The sequence below is a fragment of the Lissotriton vulgaris genome, chromosome 1_1 (assembly GCF_964263255.1).
Source record: "Lissotriton vulgaris chromosome 1_1, aLisVul1.2, whole genome shotgun sequence".
In the NCBI taxonomy this organism is placed as follows: Eukaryota; Metazoa; Chordata; class Amphibia; order Caudata; family Salamandridae; genus Lissotriton; species Lissotriton vulgaris.
This window is the reverse complement of record NC_141685.1, coordinates 1,083,755,722-1,083,774,145: the sequence shown is the minus strand read 5'-3', so window position 1 is coordinate 1,083,774,145 and position 18,424 is coordinate 1,083,755,722. Positions and strand designations below refer to the sequence as shown.

The following is an 18,424-nucleotide window of genomic DNA, read 5'->3' as shown; positions in this document are numbered from 1 at the left end:
TTAACACAACAGATCTGAGTCGAGTTTCTAACTGTTGGAGCCCGGAGTGTGAACGGCTCGGAAATTGTCTGAAACGTGGCCAGATGAATGCGGGCGTTCCCCGGAAGGCCACTCAGAAATATCCTCGTACATCGATGGATTAACACGTGGGTCGTAATTTCACAGATCAACTAGGTCTACTTCTACAAATTCGAGGGATAGACCGTGAATGAGAAGAACGACATGGCGCCCGGTATCGAGATACGTACGATTCGGTCCCACTCATCCGACGGGACGGGAAAAGACCGAACGGGTGACTTGGGACGAAATATCCTGTCTAAGGGGTTGTCGACAGTGGGAAAGTCTGTCGTTATCGAGGGAGAAGATTGGTCACTTTCCGGGGTCGATCCTATGATCGGAGATCTAATGGCGGCTGTCGTTGGTCTACATTCTTCCCTTGGTAGGAGAGCCAAAGCCCTGGAGAATAAATTGGTCGCCGCTACGTCTGAACTGGGGCAAATGAGAACAGTCCTTGTTCAATTGAATGATACAATGGGAGTCATGACACCCACAACATTCAAACAAAGCAATGACGTTGACCCCAAGAAACAAGTGATACAGGAGGTTCTGGACTATAAAATAGCTAAAGTCCGAGTACTGGGACTCCCGGAAAAGTCAGTATGTTTAATGTCAGCACTGACGGTGGAAAAACTGCGCCATGTTATGCTCCTGATGACTCATGCAAAGACTCATCTGTGGTCTGAGAAAGTGGCCCTTTCTCCCCCGGACTCTGTGCAACTGGACTGGAAGCTACGCCTGGAGTTCTTATCGACGCGAATGAGACTCCGTGATAATGAATTTGAATATGTTCAGATGTTTCCGGCTCGCCTCTGCGTGCAGCTAAACGAACACTTCTGGTCCTTTGAACTTTTCAAAATGGCGGCTGTTTGGCTGGAAAGCATTTATATGCCTGATTTAACGGGCCAAGGCTGAGGATGGTTTATTGTTTGAAGACTTTTGTTTGCTTGGTGGCTGTGCGGGACTCACATTATAATGATGGTAACGGGAGGCGATATAGGCGAATAATGAATCTCCTGATTTTAGTCTGATTGATAGCTTGCCTATAATTCTGTAAACAAAGGGGAGGCTCAGATCTAGCGGGGGAGAGGCCTGGAGCCTGAACGAAGGCCCTCCTCCATTTACAAATTTTATTAGTTATTGTAGATTAGATGGGGCAACAGGCACACTGCTAGTTGGGGTCGGCGTAAGCTACATGCAGGGGTGCAGGGTGGGGAGTTGCGCTGTTTCTCTTTCTTTTATTTCCTTCTTTTAGCTTCTTATATATGTCAATATCTGTGAATTATCCTGATTTTGACTATATTCCAGTATCTGGGGGCCGAACTTCTTTTAATATCCTGATTCTACAGGTGGACGGGCTCTGAGGGCTTGCGCTTAAGTTGTGTCGTTGATTGTACTGTTTCAAATGCTGCTTAGTGATCACTAGCGTCGGTGTCTCAGCTATTTCTTTTGTTGATCCACATCTATCCTGTTAATCGTACCTGTTCGCCTTATTATTATGATCGAATGTATGAGACCCGATATGTCTTTCTTTTTTCTTTGTTTAAAATAATAAAAAGATTTTAAAAAAAAATACTCATTAAGAGGTTAGTAGAGAGTGTTTAGTAATAAATACATATATTTTATATATTCCTTGTGTGGTTCTCCTTTCATTTAGTCATTCAGGAGGTTATAGACTGGTAAAACAAGCGGCTTTACATTCCTTTGAGACTTAGCCTGAAGGCTGCTCTCCACAGCTACCACTAGGATAGCTTTCTATAAAAGGTTGTCTTTGACTTTATCATCAATAAGGGTCGTTTAGACTGGTGCAAGGTGCCCACTTTACTTAGTGGACAGCATATACCAGGCCAACTTTTCACAAGGGATAGCTTTGCTATCAGTCTTTGTCCGTGTCACCTGACAGGAAGTTGTATTTGACCGCAGCTAAAAGCGTGCGTGTCAAAACGGGAAAAGCTCTGTTGTGGGACCCTGCACCTTGAGGCTCTGTGTAACCTCATGGTAGCCCCGATGTCTGACTTTACAAAATCTGTGTTAACCAAGAGATTACTTTCTTGAAGGAACCATGAGGCTTTAAGATCTTTAAGTCATGAGAGATTGTTCTACTATGGGAAGGCTCAGGCTATAGGATCTGTGTAACATGTGGAATACTCTGCTGTCGGATCCCTTAAGATCTATTTGACCTTCTATCTGAGTTCTAAGCTTGTAAAATGAGGAATGTGTTGGACAGCTCTGCTGTCTGGGGTCGCTTTGAAAGAAAATCTCTACACAGGCAACACCAAACGAGGTCTAGGTTTTAAATATTTTTATTGTTTATATCTTTTTTATTAATTTATATTCTTTTCCCCGATTTCCCTTTCAGGGTATAAGTAAATGCGCAATCATTTACAATAACAATAATCTGTAACATTTACATCTCGATTATCCGTACAAAAATCTCTCTTTAAATTAATTACATAATGTATTTGGGATACAGTGATCAGCTGTAGGATCAGGGGGCTTTGACTGAAGCCATAAAGCCTAGAATTACCCCCTGGCCCAACATCCTCTCTGCTACCCCACAAACAAGATTAACAAAAGTATTCCAGTTTAACGTCGATAAGAAATGGAAGGACATAATTTCAAAGACCTTTTCCCCCAATATTTCTTGATCTCGGTCCTTTCCACCCTCGCCCTGCACTGTCACCCCAGTAATGTATGCTCTCCCCAACTTCCTTCATTCAAGAACTCTTGCTCTTCCAACTGTCCTCATCAGTTCATGGCGCCCTGGTCTCCCACGACAACTTTTTGTCACGCCATGTGCACTATCTGTCCCCTCTCTTGATTTGCAGTCAATGCTCTCTCGCCCCACCGTCCTCTCTCCTTTCCCTCCTACCCTCGCTTTTCCCCCCTACCCTCAAAAGCCCTGACTCCACAAGCTTTCCTTCTCGGACTCCTGCAACTCCCCTCCCCCCTTCCTTTCGCCACCACGTCTTTAGTGCCTGCATAAGCTTCTTTTTGCTGTCTGTTCTCCCTTTAGCCTTTTAGGCTATTTGTCCAGAGGAGTTAGTTCTTGCCTTCCCTATCCACCTTTTCATGTTATTCTATTTCTTCCCGCGGTCTCAGATTTTTTCCAGTTCTCAGCAGTCACCACTTTCGACCTTTCACCTCCTCTTAGCAGTTCAGGCGTTCACCTCGCGCTCTTCGGCAGTTCATGATCTCTCTGTTTTTCCTTTTTTCCCTGCCCCTTCTCTTTCCTGATTCCTCTTTTGACTTTTCCCCCACAATAGTTAACAGGTTAATTCTTTCCTCTGTTCCAGCTCTCGTCCCTCCCCTTTTCTTCCCTACTCCCATTAGCAGATCTTCCTTTAACCCCTCCCCTTTCCCTCTCTTCCCAGAGCCCCCTGCTTTCCTTCTATCCCTTTAAAAGTTAATTCACCCCTTTCACTATTTTTTCCCGACTCTCAGCAGTTCCCTCTCTGTTTCTTAGAACAGGAATTACTTTTTCTTGCAAGGAGGTCCTTTGAGTTTCTCCAAGCCAACTTCTTACTTTCGTAAAAAACATACAGAAGAATGAAATTGGAAGATCTACAAACTTGGACGTTCTTTATTCAACCTCCTCACCAATCAAGCACAAGTCAATGCATTCTGGGATTCTGGCTATAAATGGTCCAAAATATTTGTACGGGGGGGGTAAATGTAGCCCTAGTTTTCAAGTGACAACAAATCCAGTGGCAACCATTGCACTGCCAAGTATATTACTTTAACCAGCTTGGTCAAGGGAATTACTAATATTAGTACTTATCCTGATAATTAGGGATGGCTTTCGAAGTGCCCGTTGTTTGCAGTAGTTGCAGCACAATATCCCTTTACAGTTCAATATAATGTTACCATTTAACCATGGATATCCCATTTCAGACAGGAAGTAGGCCCTAGTGAGGCATCCAACTCACATTAGAGAAAATCTTTCCATGGCAAGTTTGCCATTGTATTGTCACCATGATCGACAGTGGGCCTGGGTCAGCTATCCTAAGGCCATTGTAGTTTCTCTAATCACTAGATGGCCCCACATTTGAAGCATGTAGGTAGCAAAGGCTTCTCATTGAAATCAGCCCAAATCCTCCTTTTTCAAGATGGAAGCCACAATTCTAACATGGTACATATTTTGGATCAGTGATGCATTTCCATCCCAAGATGGCGCCTCCATTTTCAACGCAACAGAATAGGCCGCGTTGAGGTTTTCAATTGAAGGAAGTGCAAATCTCTCATTCCAAAATGACAGCCCTAGTTGTTTCTCCGAATGCCTCCGTTTACAGAGTGGGTGTCCTACTGTTTGTCTTAAATGGCAAAATAAAGAACGACTGACAGATTCAGTCTGCGGACATGAGATTAAGCTGGCCATAATATTGAAGTTTAACATTTGATTTTGACGACGCACACAGAAGGGCAATCATCTTAGAGTAAAAGTGATTTGCTACATGTAGCAGTAGTCTATTCAGCATTAAGATATACAACTTTCAGCAAACAATATTCGAAATAGGAACAGGTTATGACAATGTTGCAATGCATCGCAGTTTTTCTTATTACTGCGAACTCAATCCAGTGTCATTTGTCAACAAAATAAAGTAAACTTGGTTAGTGCAATCAATGCAAAATGACTTCCAGCTCCTGGAAATTAACTCAAGATTGCTGACGTGGTGCAGTGTCATTGAGCAATAAAATCAGAATGGAAACTTGATAAAAGAAGCCAATCCAAAATGGCGGGCCACATGCAGGTATTGACTCACGATTACTATTTTACCCCAGTGCCACTGATTACCCAAAGAAAAGTATTGGGAGCGCTACTTAGTTTTGAATTGAAGCAACTGAAAAAAAATCTAGAACAGAAATGTAATATTTAGATTATTGGATTTCACGGGTTTGTTTCAATATTTGCTTTGGGTAGAGCAGGTAAAGGGGCAGGAATAGCTTTTCTTTCAAAGCTGTTCAACTGAAATTAACCCGCATTGCACACAAATGTTAACTTTCCCCCATGTATGCTTCCTTCATTTAAAATGATTCTAAACCAAGGAAGATAAGCCCTTGAGAAGTAGGAGACTACATGCAATTTTCATTGATGCAGATGCTAAAAATCCCAACTGCGTGTCTAAGTATAACTCAAGCATGTGAATCTAAGATACCAGTGCTGGAGTTACTCTTAAAAACGTCTACACCCATCCACAGAATGCATTGACAACATTAAAATTAAAGTCCTTTCACTCCCCACCAAATAAATTACAACATTGAAGCCTTCAATTGTCAGAGCAAAAGATGCCTTGAGCCGCTGCAACCTGTCCTGTTTTTGGGACGAACGGGGACAGTGGTTTCCCTTTTTCAAGTGATATTTTGTTTTTTTGCCGTGGTAAGTTTTCCCAACACATCTCCAGTGTGCGAGTTACAGCTGCCATCAAAAAGGCCAGAAACGACCTTTTTACTTTTTTTTTTTTTTTTTTTTTTTTTTACTGACCACAGCATCAAGAATACTTCCAACCTCCCTCTGCCCACGCCCAACACAAGGAATTTAAGGCAAAGTTTTTATTCTCTTGTTTCCAGTCTACACGTTATGTGCCCTCTCAAATTAGTTTTTCGACCTAGTTTTGAAAGACGAAGGCTTTACGTCTTGTTTTCCCATCTTCAAGTCCACCCTAGTTTCAAGCCTAAACATATTCAGTGCAATTAATTCATGCCTCTGATGGGAGCGAGGATACGCTCTCCCCAAGCAAACACGGTGGCCCCCCGGTCTCCCCCTCCCCAAATCCATAGACATAAAAGAAAGCAACACAATTATTTTTCCCATTTTTAACATTTCCTTGTTGATGCGACTTCGATGGTTGTCCCTTTCCACAAACCTCTACCCGGAGCCTTATTAATGGACGTACAGTATACTTTGCACAAATAAAGTCGAAAACCTCAGAAAGAAACCAATGAGGAGTATCCATAGTCTCATTAAAAAAAAAAAGGCAAATAAAAGCATTAAATTAGAAAAGAATGACATGTTGTCCTTTCATGAAAGGGCGACGTGGGAGAGCAACATGTTTGACATCTCTCTCGAACAGCGCCCCCTGTAGCAGCAGCAGCATTCGCACAACGTCCTGTGGCCTTCCGGAAGTGACGATAAATAATGCACAATGGACCGAAGGAGCAGTCTCCAGTGGTTAGAACAGGGAACTGTTGGACAGAGCTGGGAACAGTAACACACTGTCCAAACAGCACCCTACCAGCGTCGTGGAAGGGCTAGGCCTGGGCACAATACAGCAGAATAAATTATACATAAATACGTCGTTCATTCCATCTTGGAGTGTCTCGGCTACCCGCTACTTTGCAATATAATCGAATACCACAGTGAGCCGCATGTTACCCCCGGCTTCTTACATGGGATTGAGGTGGAAGGGCCTTCATTAAACTACACGCACACACTCTGTCCCTTCCCATTTTCTCCCCCATTTCTAACAGAAGGAGTGGGCTCTCAGTCTCCATTCTAGTTTTTTGCTCCCTGTGGACGGTGCATACCAGTACTGTTGTGTCACGAATTTTAGCAGCTTCCTCTGGATCCCACAAAACAGTACCTCACAAATTCGCTATTGCACAAAATGAAGGGGGGTATTTTGGGGGGGCGGGGGGGGGGGGGGGGGTGCATAAGGGAAGATATCGCTGCCTCTCCATGAACAAAACGAGCACGTATCAGGTGCTTTGTAAAGTGGCTATTTTTATCTAACTATTCTGTGAAGTAGCAGTTTGTGAGAGCTAGAAATTTGCAGAATTTAGTGGTTCCCTTTTTTTATGTGAGCTGCAGCTAGCAGGAACAATATGATACGCTATTTTGAAGGGGGGGGATCTTTCAAAGCGGGTGAAAATACACCATTTTCCCCCATGCCGCTTAAACTACTGCCCCTCTAGTTCATTACAGAGGAAAGAGAGTCATCTGGATGGTCATGTAAAGAGAGAGAGAGGGGGGAGCTACTAAGTTGCAGTTCTACCTACTGTCCCTGCCAGCCTCATGTGTCACATAAGAGGAATAAGGCGCTGATACTTCAAATGTGGCCCCGATTTGGATTTGACCAGTTCTGCTACCAGATGGCAAGTTCAAGCATGGAGCCCTTTGATTTCGAAGTTATGATTTTAAATGGTTACATTTTTTGGGGACAAATGTTGCCCATATCGGTGTAATACACATTTATAAAGCTCCCTGTTGGAGGATCAAATGCAGAGACGCCCTCCGTGGGGGGGTGAGACCCTTGTGTTCTTTGTGATGGTGAAGTGACCAGGCTTCCTGTGTATGCTCAGGGTTCCTCTGCGAGGGGGAGGTGCTCAGTCGACCAGTGGGTAAGGAGGGCATGTCCAGAGTCCCTTGCATGTGTAGGCTGCTTGCGCTCCCTGTCGGAGTGTGAGAAGCGTGGTCTCGATTAGTTTGTGCTCCCCGTGGGAGGGCGAGGCCCTCAGGCTTGCAGGAGGCTAGTCTGATTGTGCTCCCTAGGCAGCCAGCCTGTCCATGTGTTTTTAGAGCTTCCCCCATGTGGCAGTGCAGGTGGCATCATTGGAACTTTAGCCCTCTAAACAGCAACCAAATCCTGCTGCGGAGCACCTGTCCTTTGCTCTTTTACACACCAGAGGAGGACACTTTTGTTGCACTGGTGTCACAAGAGGAGAGCGCAACAGGGCAAGAACCCGGGCTACAGGGTTCAACTCCGACAAAGACACAGCGCCAAATAAATTGGATGAGGTTGCTCAACTTTGAAATTGTACTTTTTAATGTTTGTGTCAGAATGGCAATCTTTGTGAAGGGGGCGTGCGGGGGTGGGGGGGGGCACATTATGTTGTTTGTGACCTCCTTTAATCCTGGGACTCCAGTACCCTCCCTCCCTTTAGGGGAGGATGGAGTGTGAGAGCCTCGCCTGTGCAGACATGTGCCCCATTTCTAGATCTTTGCTCCATCCCTTCCCCTAGTCTAGCTCTCCTCTACCGACCGACCTCTAGAGCAGGTCTGATCATGCCTGTGCCAGAACCTCCTCAAAAAGGGACAGGACAGACAGCCTGGTCAAGCCTCCCTCATTGGGTGCGAGCCCCACTCTTTGGAACGCAGTCCCAACCGTGGTCCCTTTCAATAAGGTTGTTAATTTCCAGGTGTCTCATACCTGGGGATCCATCTTAATCAATACAGTTTGGTCTAAGGACCGTGCATTTTGGTTATGTTGGCCCTTGCGCCGGGAAACCCACTGCGGGTAGCTGTTGCGCATTATAAGTTCAAATAAATAAATTGACACTTGAGAAATCGGAGGACTAGAGAAAGAGAGAGAGCGAAGACGGGCCAGGACCAATCACACCGCCTTTCAATGGCTTTTGCTTAACCATGTGCAGCAGTGTCAAGATTCGTGCTGTATAAGTGACAGGGGTATCTCCATAGAGTTCTGCCCGCACACCTCTGCTTGAACCTGCAGCACCTCCTATTCCAGCTCTGAGTGCCCAGACAGATTTGTCAATGCAGATCAATTACAACCTGTAGCACCTACCTACTATTCCAAGACTGGGATCTACATGCAGCCCCGCCAGTGCACCTCATTACAGACATGCAGTCCCCCTCCGCTAGTCCAGCTCTGCTGATGCCACTCCAGCCTCACCCACACTCCTTGCGATCCATCACTGAGACGCAGACAAGGCTCTTCTAGTGCACATTTCTCCTGACCTGCAGAACCCACGCTATTTCAGTACACGGATCTGCAGATAGCTCTGACAAGGCAGCTACCCTCCGCTGTTCCAGTACTGCGTCCCACTCACAGCTCGGCCGGGGCACCTGAATCCTGGTCAATGGCCTCCTTGCTATTTCAGTACCGGGGCCCACACTCCGCTCTGCCAATTCATCTCCATCCCGATTCACAACCCCCACTGCTTTTGGATCCCCACATGCACCGTAGACCTGGCCAGCAGTACCCCTTCAATCCTAGTACTGGGACACACACGCGGCTCTGCCATTGCACCCCCATCCACCCAAACTTGTCATATTGAATCAGTTGCAAATATAACTGAACACATGTGATGCAGCTTCCAGGATAATGGGGGTTTCGGTCAGCACCCCCGAACTTAACCCTGAGGTGGATTCCACCTTGCTTTCTCCAGTTAGACTGGCAACCACTGACAGACCATTCCCTTCTTTCACCGTCGGTGTGCACCACCTGAAGTTTTGTTGCGATGGACGGAATGGACCAAAAAGAACAGCCCAACACCCCTTAATCCATGAACCCACTGCTGGTTCCCTGCAACTCCTCCCACCTTCCTTTGCACCAGGCACTGGTCACCCTCCAGGCTCTGCTTTCTCATAAGGGTTCTCCAGCAGGTAGCGGAAGCGTTCATAGTTGGCGAGAAGGTACTTGGGTGCAAACATGTGCTCTTTGGGGTCAGCTGGGGGATACTCCTGGGCGGTGCCATCAAACCAGCCTCCAGTGCGGATGAGATCACGGATGTAGCCAAGATCCCGCTTGTCAGCATAGTCCCCCCAACGTGGGAAATCACCATTTTGGGCCGAGATCAGCTTGAAGTAGATGCCCTCTGGTGTGAAGCACCAGGAACAGTGCCAGCCAGCAAAGTGCAAAGCGCTTCCCAGGGACCACTGAACTAAGATGTGGCCGGTACGGTTTTCGTATTGCCGGAAGCCTGGCATGGTATAGTACTCTCTGCGTCGAAGCCTGATTCCATCAGTGGCATAGACCTCTCGTAACATAGCCACTGTGCAGCCAGACACCACCTCCAGGGTACCTGGCTGTTTCCAGAAGAAGCCATAGAGAGATTTGCGCATGTGGAAGGCAAACGGTTCTGTCCAGCCATCGTATAGCTTCAGAAAGAGCACACCATCTCGTCCTGGAATCTCATCAGCATCGTCAATGATGAAAATATCGTCATCACGCAGATTGAGCAGCCGGCTCATTCCATTGCGTGTCAAGAACGTACGCAAGTAGTCATCGGCAATCCAGCCATCCTGGCGGCCCCCGTCTGGAAAGTGGTCCAAAAAAATATAGACCACCTTGCGACGCACATAGTCAAAGGAACCATTCAGTAGCATCTCACGGAAACGCAAAGGCCTGGCTTCACCGTAGGCGGTGAAGTTAGACTCACATACCAGGAAGGCATCCACAACATCAACCAGCTCGTGGAAGCGGGCTGCTAGTAGGTCGAACTCATGGTTTACATTGATGGCATTAATAACGCGGCGTGGGTGAGCCCGCGGCGTCAAACGGTCCTTGGTGGGCAGATTGGAGTATTGCACCACCGTGGGCACGCCACAGCTGGGTCCGTGCCAGCCTGGCAAGCAGGGGCACTCCACATGAGTCTTCCGCTTGGACCGGGTACCACTCAACTGCTTGCGGGTAGGTTGGCGGCCAGATGGGCGTTCATTACGATCCTCACCATGCACCCCAGCAGGTAGGCGATCGAGCGTTTGAGTGCCTGGCTTGAAACAGAGGCCCCCAGCCTTGGTACGCACAAAGTACTCAGTGGTATCCTCTGCAAGGTAAAGATGTGACTTGTGCAGGTCCAAGAAGGCATCAGGATGGAGTGGCTGCAGGAGTGGGGGGTTTGGGTACAAGGGTGTTCGCAGGAACTCCAGCCCTACTGGGGGTGGGTCTGGATCTGCTTGAGGCGTGACTGGAGCGGTCATCCATAGGAAGCCAAGGTTGGGGCTGAAGACCGTGAGGTCACGGGGCAGGCGGACGTAGGAGAGAGCTTTAAGGAAGTGCAGGAAGGAGATGAGGCTGAGGCCTGCCATGCAGAGGACGAGGAACCACTTATGCCGACGCATCTTCATCCTGTGGAAGAAGAACACAAAAAATCAGAGTCAGAGAAATAATAGTCTCTCTAAACAGACAAGCAAGAAGCCCTCGGAGCATTAATGTTTGCAGATTGCACTCATGAATAACACCCAAGAATAACATTATGACTAGGGCTCCCAGTTTCATGGTATTTTTTTTTTTTTTAACATTTCCGTCTGTATTTATCTTATTTATTTTTGGGCCATCTTATTGGTATTTATCCATATTTATTTTGTACTTTGAGAATAAATGGAGTCATAAAATGGTATATATCCACATCTATTTAACTGATAAACAAGCATTCATACTTTCATGCCAGTTGCGTTTTAGCAAATTAAGCAGCTAGATCTAGTAAAACAGGACACCCACAGGTAAATAGCATTATACTACAAATATATGCTAACATATACCTATAATTTAGGGAACCCACAACCTGTGCATTAAGTCCCCTTTCTGCCCATCTGCTCACCCTTTGTCCTGGAATTCACAAAAGACAACATGGGGAGTCACTCACAAGAAGCATAATTTTCAGTATTTTTCCGCTTTAAAAAATAAATACCGACTGGCAAAAACAATTGTCAGTATTTATCTGTAAAAATCAGTAAAAACAGAAAACTGGGAGCCTTAATTATGACTTAAGAGACGTGGAGAAGGGGTGTAGTCAGCCTAGCAGCCATTGAAATTGCAATGTCTATAACCTCTCTTCTTGAAGCATGACATTTATATGGACCCACCAGGTTGCATTGACCTCAAAAAAGGCCATAGTAACAGTTAGGAGCTGAGAAAGGGGCAGTATAATGCCACTGAGATAGAATCCCTGTCCCTTCAGCGAGGCCTTTTGGTGTCATATCATGGAGACCACTCTCTCTCAGATGCATTTAATTCGTTTTATCGGGCCACTCATATCAGTGTAGGGTGTGAGAGCACTTTACATCACACACACCACATAGACAATCAAGGATAGGTGTCTAAATCAGCATATAGGAAATGTTACATAAGACAGGACTACAAGGTGTAAGTTTGAGTGCTTGGTCTGGAGAAGCACAAACTCAGATTTTAAAATATAACACTGTGGTTGGAGGTTCTCTTTGATAATAAGAATTGATTTTTGCACAAATTAACCATGTTTTGCCACATTAGGATAATGAAAGATGGGGACAATATCATGCTCTAATCTATATCATGCAGTTGGCATGTAGCCATTTGATGACAGTTAATAGCTCACTGTTCTATGTTATGATTTTAACTTATTAACTGCAGGTAACAAAAGGATCTATGGAAAAAGCAGTAGCCCACATACCTATATACATAATATGCCCTTTGTGATCTGCATTGTTCAAGTTCTTTGCAGCAGGCATATTAACCCTCTGTGCTACCTTACCAGGAGTCAAAACATCTACTAGACAAAACTTTGATCTGTCTCCTGCAGGAACAGTAATCACTGTAGTTATCTTTGCATTTGTAATGTTACCTGAAAATTTCTGGAGGCAAGGAATATACCAGCAGGTGCTTAAAACCATAATAAACTTGCAAACAGGCGCTCCCACTGAAGTCAGTGCCCAGTGTGGTGGCACCGGTCGCACACACTGCCCTAGAGCCTTGGGTGGGTCGGAATTACTGGGGACAAAAAATGACCAACACGAGCCGGTAATTCCTCCCCCTATCGTCCAATGAGGAGTTATTCTGCCTGGAATGAGGTTTAAATATGTACACCCAGTCTTACCGGGTAAAATTCAGCATGCAGACTCCCGCCCCCACCTCCCCCTTTCTGTGTAGGTTAACAGCTCCTTTCTACCTGCTTAGAGCATGCTGTAAAAGAGAACGAGGTGATAGCTGCATGTAGGGAGCAGCAGAAGGGAAAGACATCTGGGGTAAGGGAAGCTAGTACCAGATAGGGGAAGCCTTCAAAGCTCCCCGTGTACCCTTGTACCGTGGGAGGGGGTTGGGAGTGGGGTTGGGCTGCGGCTTGTGCACGCAGTCCCTACGGGCATGTATGCTGCACCCCATTTTACCCGCTGTCATCCCCGCTAGTCAAACTGGACTCAGTTTCTGCAGTAGTGGTGATGAGCTAGTTTTCAGCACGGGGTCTGGCTAGTGGGCCCAACCTGTAAAATATAGGGGGTAGTCCAAAATTCCCATGTTGCGTAATACGGCAGGGTATGGTTGCATTCGAGCAATATACCCTTCTGAGCCGATTTCATATGAGCCTCCCAAAGACTTTTTTTTGTAAATATAGTCCATAGTAGTGCAGTTTGACACACATTCCCGATTTTATAGATGGTCTCATAGAAACCTTATGAATTAACCGAATGCTTTTGAAAGTAGAACTCTACCCTGATGCGTCAGCCCAATGTAAATCAAACAAGCATCAAATACCTACTTTGACCAGGTTTAATTATCAATTCGCTACCAAAATATGTTTGTGTAAAACATGATATCTTGCTCAACCTGAGCTACAGCGTCAGTAATGTCCATCATAAATGCGATGCCCAGAAAAATGGCGGCTATCAGAAGTACTGTGCTGTGGTAAATAAAAAACACCGGAAATATAACGGCTAGCTCAGCTGCTATGTTCCAAGACTTAAATGCCACAAAGCAGTTCTTTGCAGAGGAAAATGTCCATCGGAATATTTAGTTTTATGAAAAACTGCGAATTCAGAAAGGGAACAGGGTGGTAAAACCAACAATCAATAGTTAAATCCATGAAAATATAGTCAGAAAGTCCAGGAAAGGGAGGACGTTAGCTACAGGAGAAGATTGGTATTTCATTATTTAAACTTTTACCCTGCTATGGAAGACTGTTACTTACGATATCGGACCTAGATCAAGTCCACAGGTGTGTTGGTCATAGAATTGGGCACATATGGAATCAGACCTGGCTCGCCCCCCTCCAGCTCCTAGAGACCCTCACAGGTGAGTTGTGTGCTCTACAAATGTACTGATTGATTGGTTGAGAATAAGGTGTGGTAATCACAAGCAGGTCATTTTGTGATTGTTTTGCATCTTAATTCTCAAGTGATCATCCTGATTACTCGATGGTATATAATTAAAGCTTGCATATTGTTTGAAATAATTGTTTAAGTTTTTTTTAGAAGTTGCTTGTTTTTTTGATTCATGGGCAGAGATAAAATGCCTATTTTCGGCTCAGTATATATTGTGGTATTGTTGGTTTTGCTAAAAAAGAACACTACTTTGGGCCACTAGAATGAGATTGTGTGGCCGCGGATTTTTTCGCATAATTATTGATTAGCCACATAATCCATCATCTCCTGCAAAATCCGTAGATATTAACCCAAATAAATTGTTGTAGCTCAAACAGTTAAAAAGTTACTAAAAACGCAGCAACGAGGGCTGCCGCACAGCAGAAGGCCCTATGCAAAGGTTGACTGGGCACATTTATTTTACTTAATGCTATATATGGGTGTTGAACTGGTACAAATAAGGTGCAACAATTCCCAGGCGGTATTAACAAGCGTAAAAGTGTAAAAATAATGAAGTAACTCTATGACAAAATGGTTGTGCTGTATAACTTGCCTTTTCTTGCCTCATAATTTACTCAACCCTTCTGTATAATTTAGCCCTGCTCTGCTGCATAATTCCAGTAAACCTGATAACGTCAGTCATTAAAACACCGAGTCACTAATTGCTCTGCTCTTGATAATACCCAGACTCCCTCCAAAAGCCCCAATACTCGCAAACGTATGTCTGATACAATTCAGAGGGTCATGAAAATTCACTTTTTGATAACACCTAACCGCATCGCTACGGCGGCTTTTCCGGCTGTGTGCAGCAATTTACGAAAAGCCGCGTTACATGACGAGCTCAGCTCGTCATCCGCACACGACCACCGTGGCTGATGACGAGCTGAGCTCGTCATCAGCAGCGAAGGGGTTAAAGTACCTTGGGACTCTTTTCTTGACAATGCATAGGCCACGCCAGAGCTCCCTTTACATAGCAAACGTACTTTTGGTATTGTATTTTATGAAATTGTCCATAGCTGGAAGATGTAATCTGTTGTGGTATGCAATATGTCGGATAAGGTGCGTGAGGTTGAAATACATGCTTCGAACATTGTGCTGGGTTTGCTATTGTGCATAAACATGAGATGCTGAAGAGAGTGCAAGAATAGGCTTATTGGCGCATGCCTACTTTCCAATCTACATATTATAATTATATTGGTAAAAGGAGCAATTGTTTATTTTAGGGTTTTCGGGTATTCAGGGAGATTGATTATTCCTATTATATGTGCAGGAATTAGTTTTCAGAGCTTGTTCACATGGATTAAGAAAGAGAACCCATCGGTTTGCGACTTTGACAGGTGGTATGAGGTCTCGAACTACCCAAGTTGGCATGACTTAAGGTGGTCCCCGTAAAAGTCGAGTAAGGCGGTCTGTAAATGGCAGGTTATATAGTGAGGATCTGGAATTCAGGTTAAATGCGCATGTGTATGTCAGAAATGGGGACCATTCTAGGGCTGTCTGGTCATCCATCCAAAAGGGCATTTCTGTAGACAATAGCTAGACCTCCCCAGTTTTTGGATATTGGGTTTTTATTGTTTGATGTATTTTATGCCTTGGAGGGATGGCTTTATGTACAAAAAGTGGTGCACCATCTCATAGTCCTTTATCCTGGTAGGATTAACTGCTGGTCAGGGCTAGCGATATATATTTGCCCGCTGTTGACATACTTTCCGTTTAGTTTGCTATTGTAAAGTGGTTTTTCGTTGTGGAGCACCAAGAGCTTGTCTATTAGGGATCACTTGCTCTGGTGGGTTGGTGTGGGATATCTGGAATCAGCCGCCAGATTACAATTGTAAGTGTTGTTCTATGGCTGGAAGAGTTTAAACTAGACCATCAGAGACCCCTTGCGATGCAGGGTAGTTATATGGCAAATACATTAAGCTCCCAGATAACACTTGTATTGTTATAATGTGTTATTCTATGTCTGGAACATCTTGGGCCATTAACGTCAGACTTTCAATAAGCAACTGATTGTTAAGTAAAGGTATGGTTCATGATTCTGCCACACAGATCCAAGAAAGCTTAGAATAAAACAGGAGTACCACAGCTGAAAATATGGTAACATAACAGAGCACTAGAGCCACCAATTGTGCCAAAATCCACTTGTGGGTCTGTGTATGTGTCATTGTCAACTGAACGCACAGTTCTAAAAAAAAAAAAAAACAACAGAGTGGTGCCAGCCTTGTTCACATCACATTAAGTGAAATAAATGTCACAAGTTTGCTTTTTCACTCCACCCAAAACATTCGTTCGGTCACTCTCCAGCATTAAGGCGAATGTGGGTCAGCCAAATTCCTTTAAAGAGGGACATGCTTCATAGAAGTACAGTGTTTGCAGCAGATAGTCATCCTGATTTAACTACACAACTTTTTTTTTTTCTAAATTTTTTTTTTGTAAAATTTTTATTTTGCAAAACACAAAGAGAAAAAAAAACAGTGAACAAAAGGTACCACCTCGGGAGCACAGATGGTCCCACACAGTGGGAAAGCAGTGAATTAAGACGAGGCAATAATGCAATGCGAGAGAAGTGAGCAAATAATAGGCTCCAACATCCGCAAGATGGAGGCAGTCGTACACGTAGCCCCAAGGCGGGGTACTCTGTTAGTTCAGCCAACAGAAAGTCCAGTGTCACAGAGCCGTCGAACTGAGCCTCGTCCCAGCAGCACAGATGTCCCGATAGCAGTACACAAACTCAACTTCCCGTTTCTCCCCCCCCCCCCCCCTCCCGTGACGGTGCCTCATTCATTCCCTACTCATCCATCACACAAACTTAGAGCTGAAATAGATGTAAGGCCCTCAAAGATGCTGGGCACACTGCCGAGGGTAAGCCAGTAGAGAGAAAGGACACCAGGGGGCCCCATATGTGTTTAAAGTGTTTGTAGTTGCCTAGGAAGATGTCCGCCATTCTCTCAAGACTCAGGAGCCTCCTCAGTCTAGCGTGCCAAAGTGAGATCGCCGGCGCCTCCTTCCGCTTCCAGGCTGACGCCAGCGTGAGCTTGGCAGCGCCTAGGCAGAGCCATAGAATCTTCTTGTCTGCGCGTGTCTGGTGCTCAAGGCCAGGATCTCTCAGGCCCAAGAGTACGAATGCCAAAGAGTTATCGATAGGATACTGCAAGATATCTTTAATACGGGATAGGATCTCGTCCCAGAAGGGTTTGATGATCGTACAATCCCACCAAATGTGGCGGAAGTCCCCCAGTAGGCCACAACCCCTCCAACATCTGTCCGAGACAGCCGGGTAGATATGGTGAAGCCGGGCCGGGACCATATACCACTGTGTAAGAGTTTTTAAAAGCGCCTCCCTCAGGAGTATTGAGTGGTTAAATTGCGTCATGTCCCTCCACAACGCCGACCATTCTCCATCAGGGATATCCCTCCCCACCATCTCCTCCCATTGCTCCATGTAGCGCGGTCTAGGGGAAAGGGCAGATCGAAGCAGCAGTTGGTACAGAAAGGAGATGGCCCCCTTCATGGAAGATGTTTTTAGCAGGAAGGCCTCAAATTCGGAGGGAGGCCTCGTGGCTGCCTCCCGGACTCCCGGTGACGTGGCCCAGTGAAGCAGTTGTAAATGCCTGTATTTTTCAGTTGGCTGCACTTGGTAGTCCCGCATGCAATTCTCAAATGTCAGGGGGTCAGTGCCGTGGAACAGATGGAGCAGCGCCCGACATCCTCCCTCTCTCCAAGTATCAAAGGGGCCCTCGGCGAGTGCCGGCGGGAACGCCGGGTTGAAATGCAATGGAGTGAACGGAGACGGGAAGGTCGTCCATCGCTCGTCCCCCGCCAAGGTATCCCATACTTTCAGTGTAGTCCCCGTGGGCGTACTGATGTACGCATTCACCGGGCGGTCACGCCTTGGTTTCCAGGCTAGATCCCAGACGGACCGGCCAGCCACGCTCCGGTCCATAGGCAACCAGTGTTTTTCGGAAAATTGCTGTGACCATTCCACCATGACTCTTAGTTGGGCAGCTTTATAATAGAGGTGTAGATCCGGGAGGCCGACCCCCCCGTCAGCTCGTAACCGTCGCAGGAGTGCAAACGAAAGTCGTGCCCGACCTCCCTGCCAAACAAATTTCAAAATCATTGTTTTGAGCTGGCTAAAAAAGGAAGCGCTCAGTGGAATCGGTAGGGCCTGAAAAAGATATAAGTACTTGGGGAGAAGGACCTTTTTCAATGGCATGCACCCGACCTAGCCAGGACAGGAATTTGGGCTTCCACTTCTCCAGTTCGGCCCGTGTCTTGGCCAGCAGGGGCGGGAAGTTGGCTGCAAAAAAGCCACCCACCGTAGGAGTGAGGTGGACTCCTAAGTAAAGTATCGAGCCCGAGACCCAGGCTAGCGGTGTTGTCGCTCTCACCTGAGCAACTTCGGCCTGTGATAAGGTTAAATTCAGGACATAAGACTTGCCGTAATTAACCTTGAAGCCGGCCACTCCCTCGAAGTCCAGCAAGATATCCCGAACGCATGGGAGAGAGTTAGCGGGATCGGCCACCGACAGCAGGACATCGTCCGCAAAGAGAGAAATTTTATGCTGCTCTCCT

The 18,424-nt window shown here is 45.9% G+C and overlaps 1 protein-coding gene across 3 annotated transcripts in view; it reads right to left on the bottom strand.

Annotated features, from left to right (window-relative positions):
- Window positions 1-2,344: 2,344 nt before the first annotated feature.
- Window positions 2,345-18,424, bottom strand: part of MGAT3 (beta-1,4-mannosyl-glycoprotein 4-beta-N-acetylglucosaminyltransferase) — a 127,152-nt gene continuing 111,072 nt past the window's right edge. For all 3 annotated transcript variants that reach the window (XM_086963444.1, XM_086963440.1, XM_086963439.1), the window contains exon 2: window positions 2,345-10,865. In XM_086963444.1, the coding sequence (XP_086819570.1) occupies window positions 9,359-10,864 (1,506 nt within the window). In that variant the 5' untranslated portion in view covers window position 10,865 and the 3' untranslated portion in view covers window positions 2,345-9,358. The remainder of the gene's footprint in view (window positions 10,866-18,424) is intronic.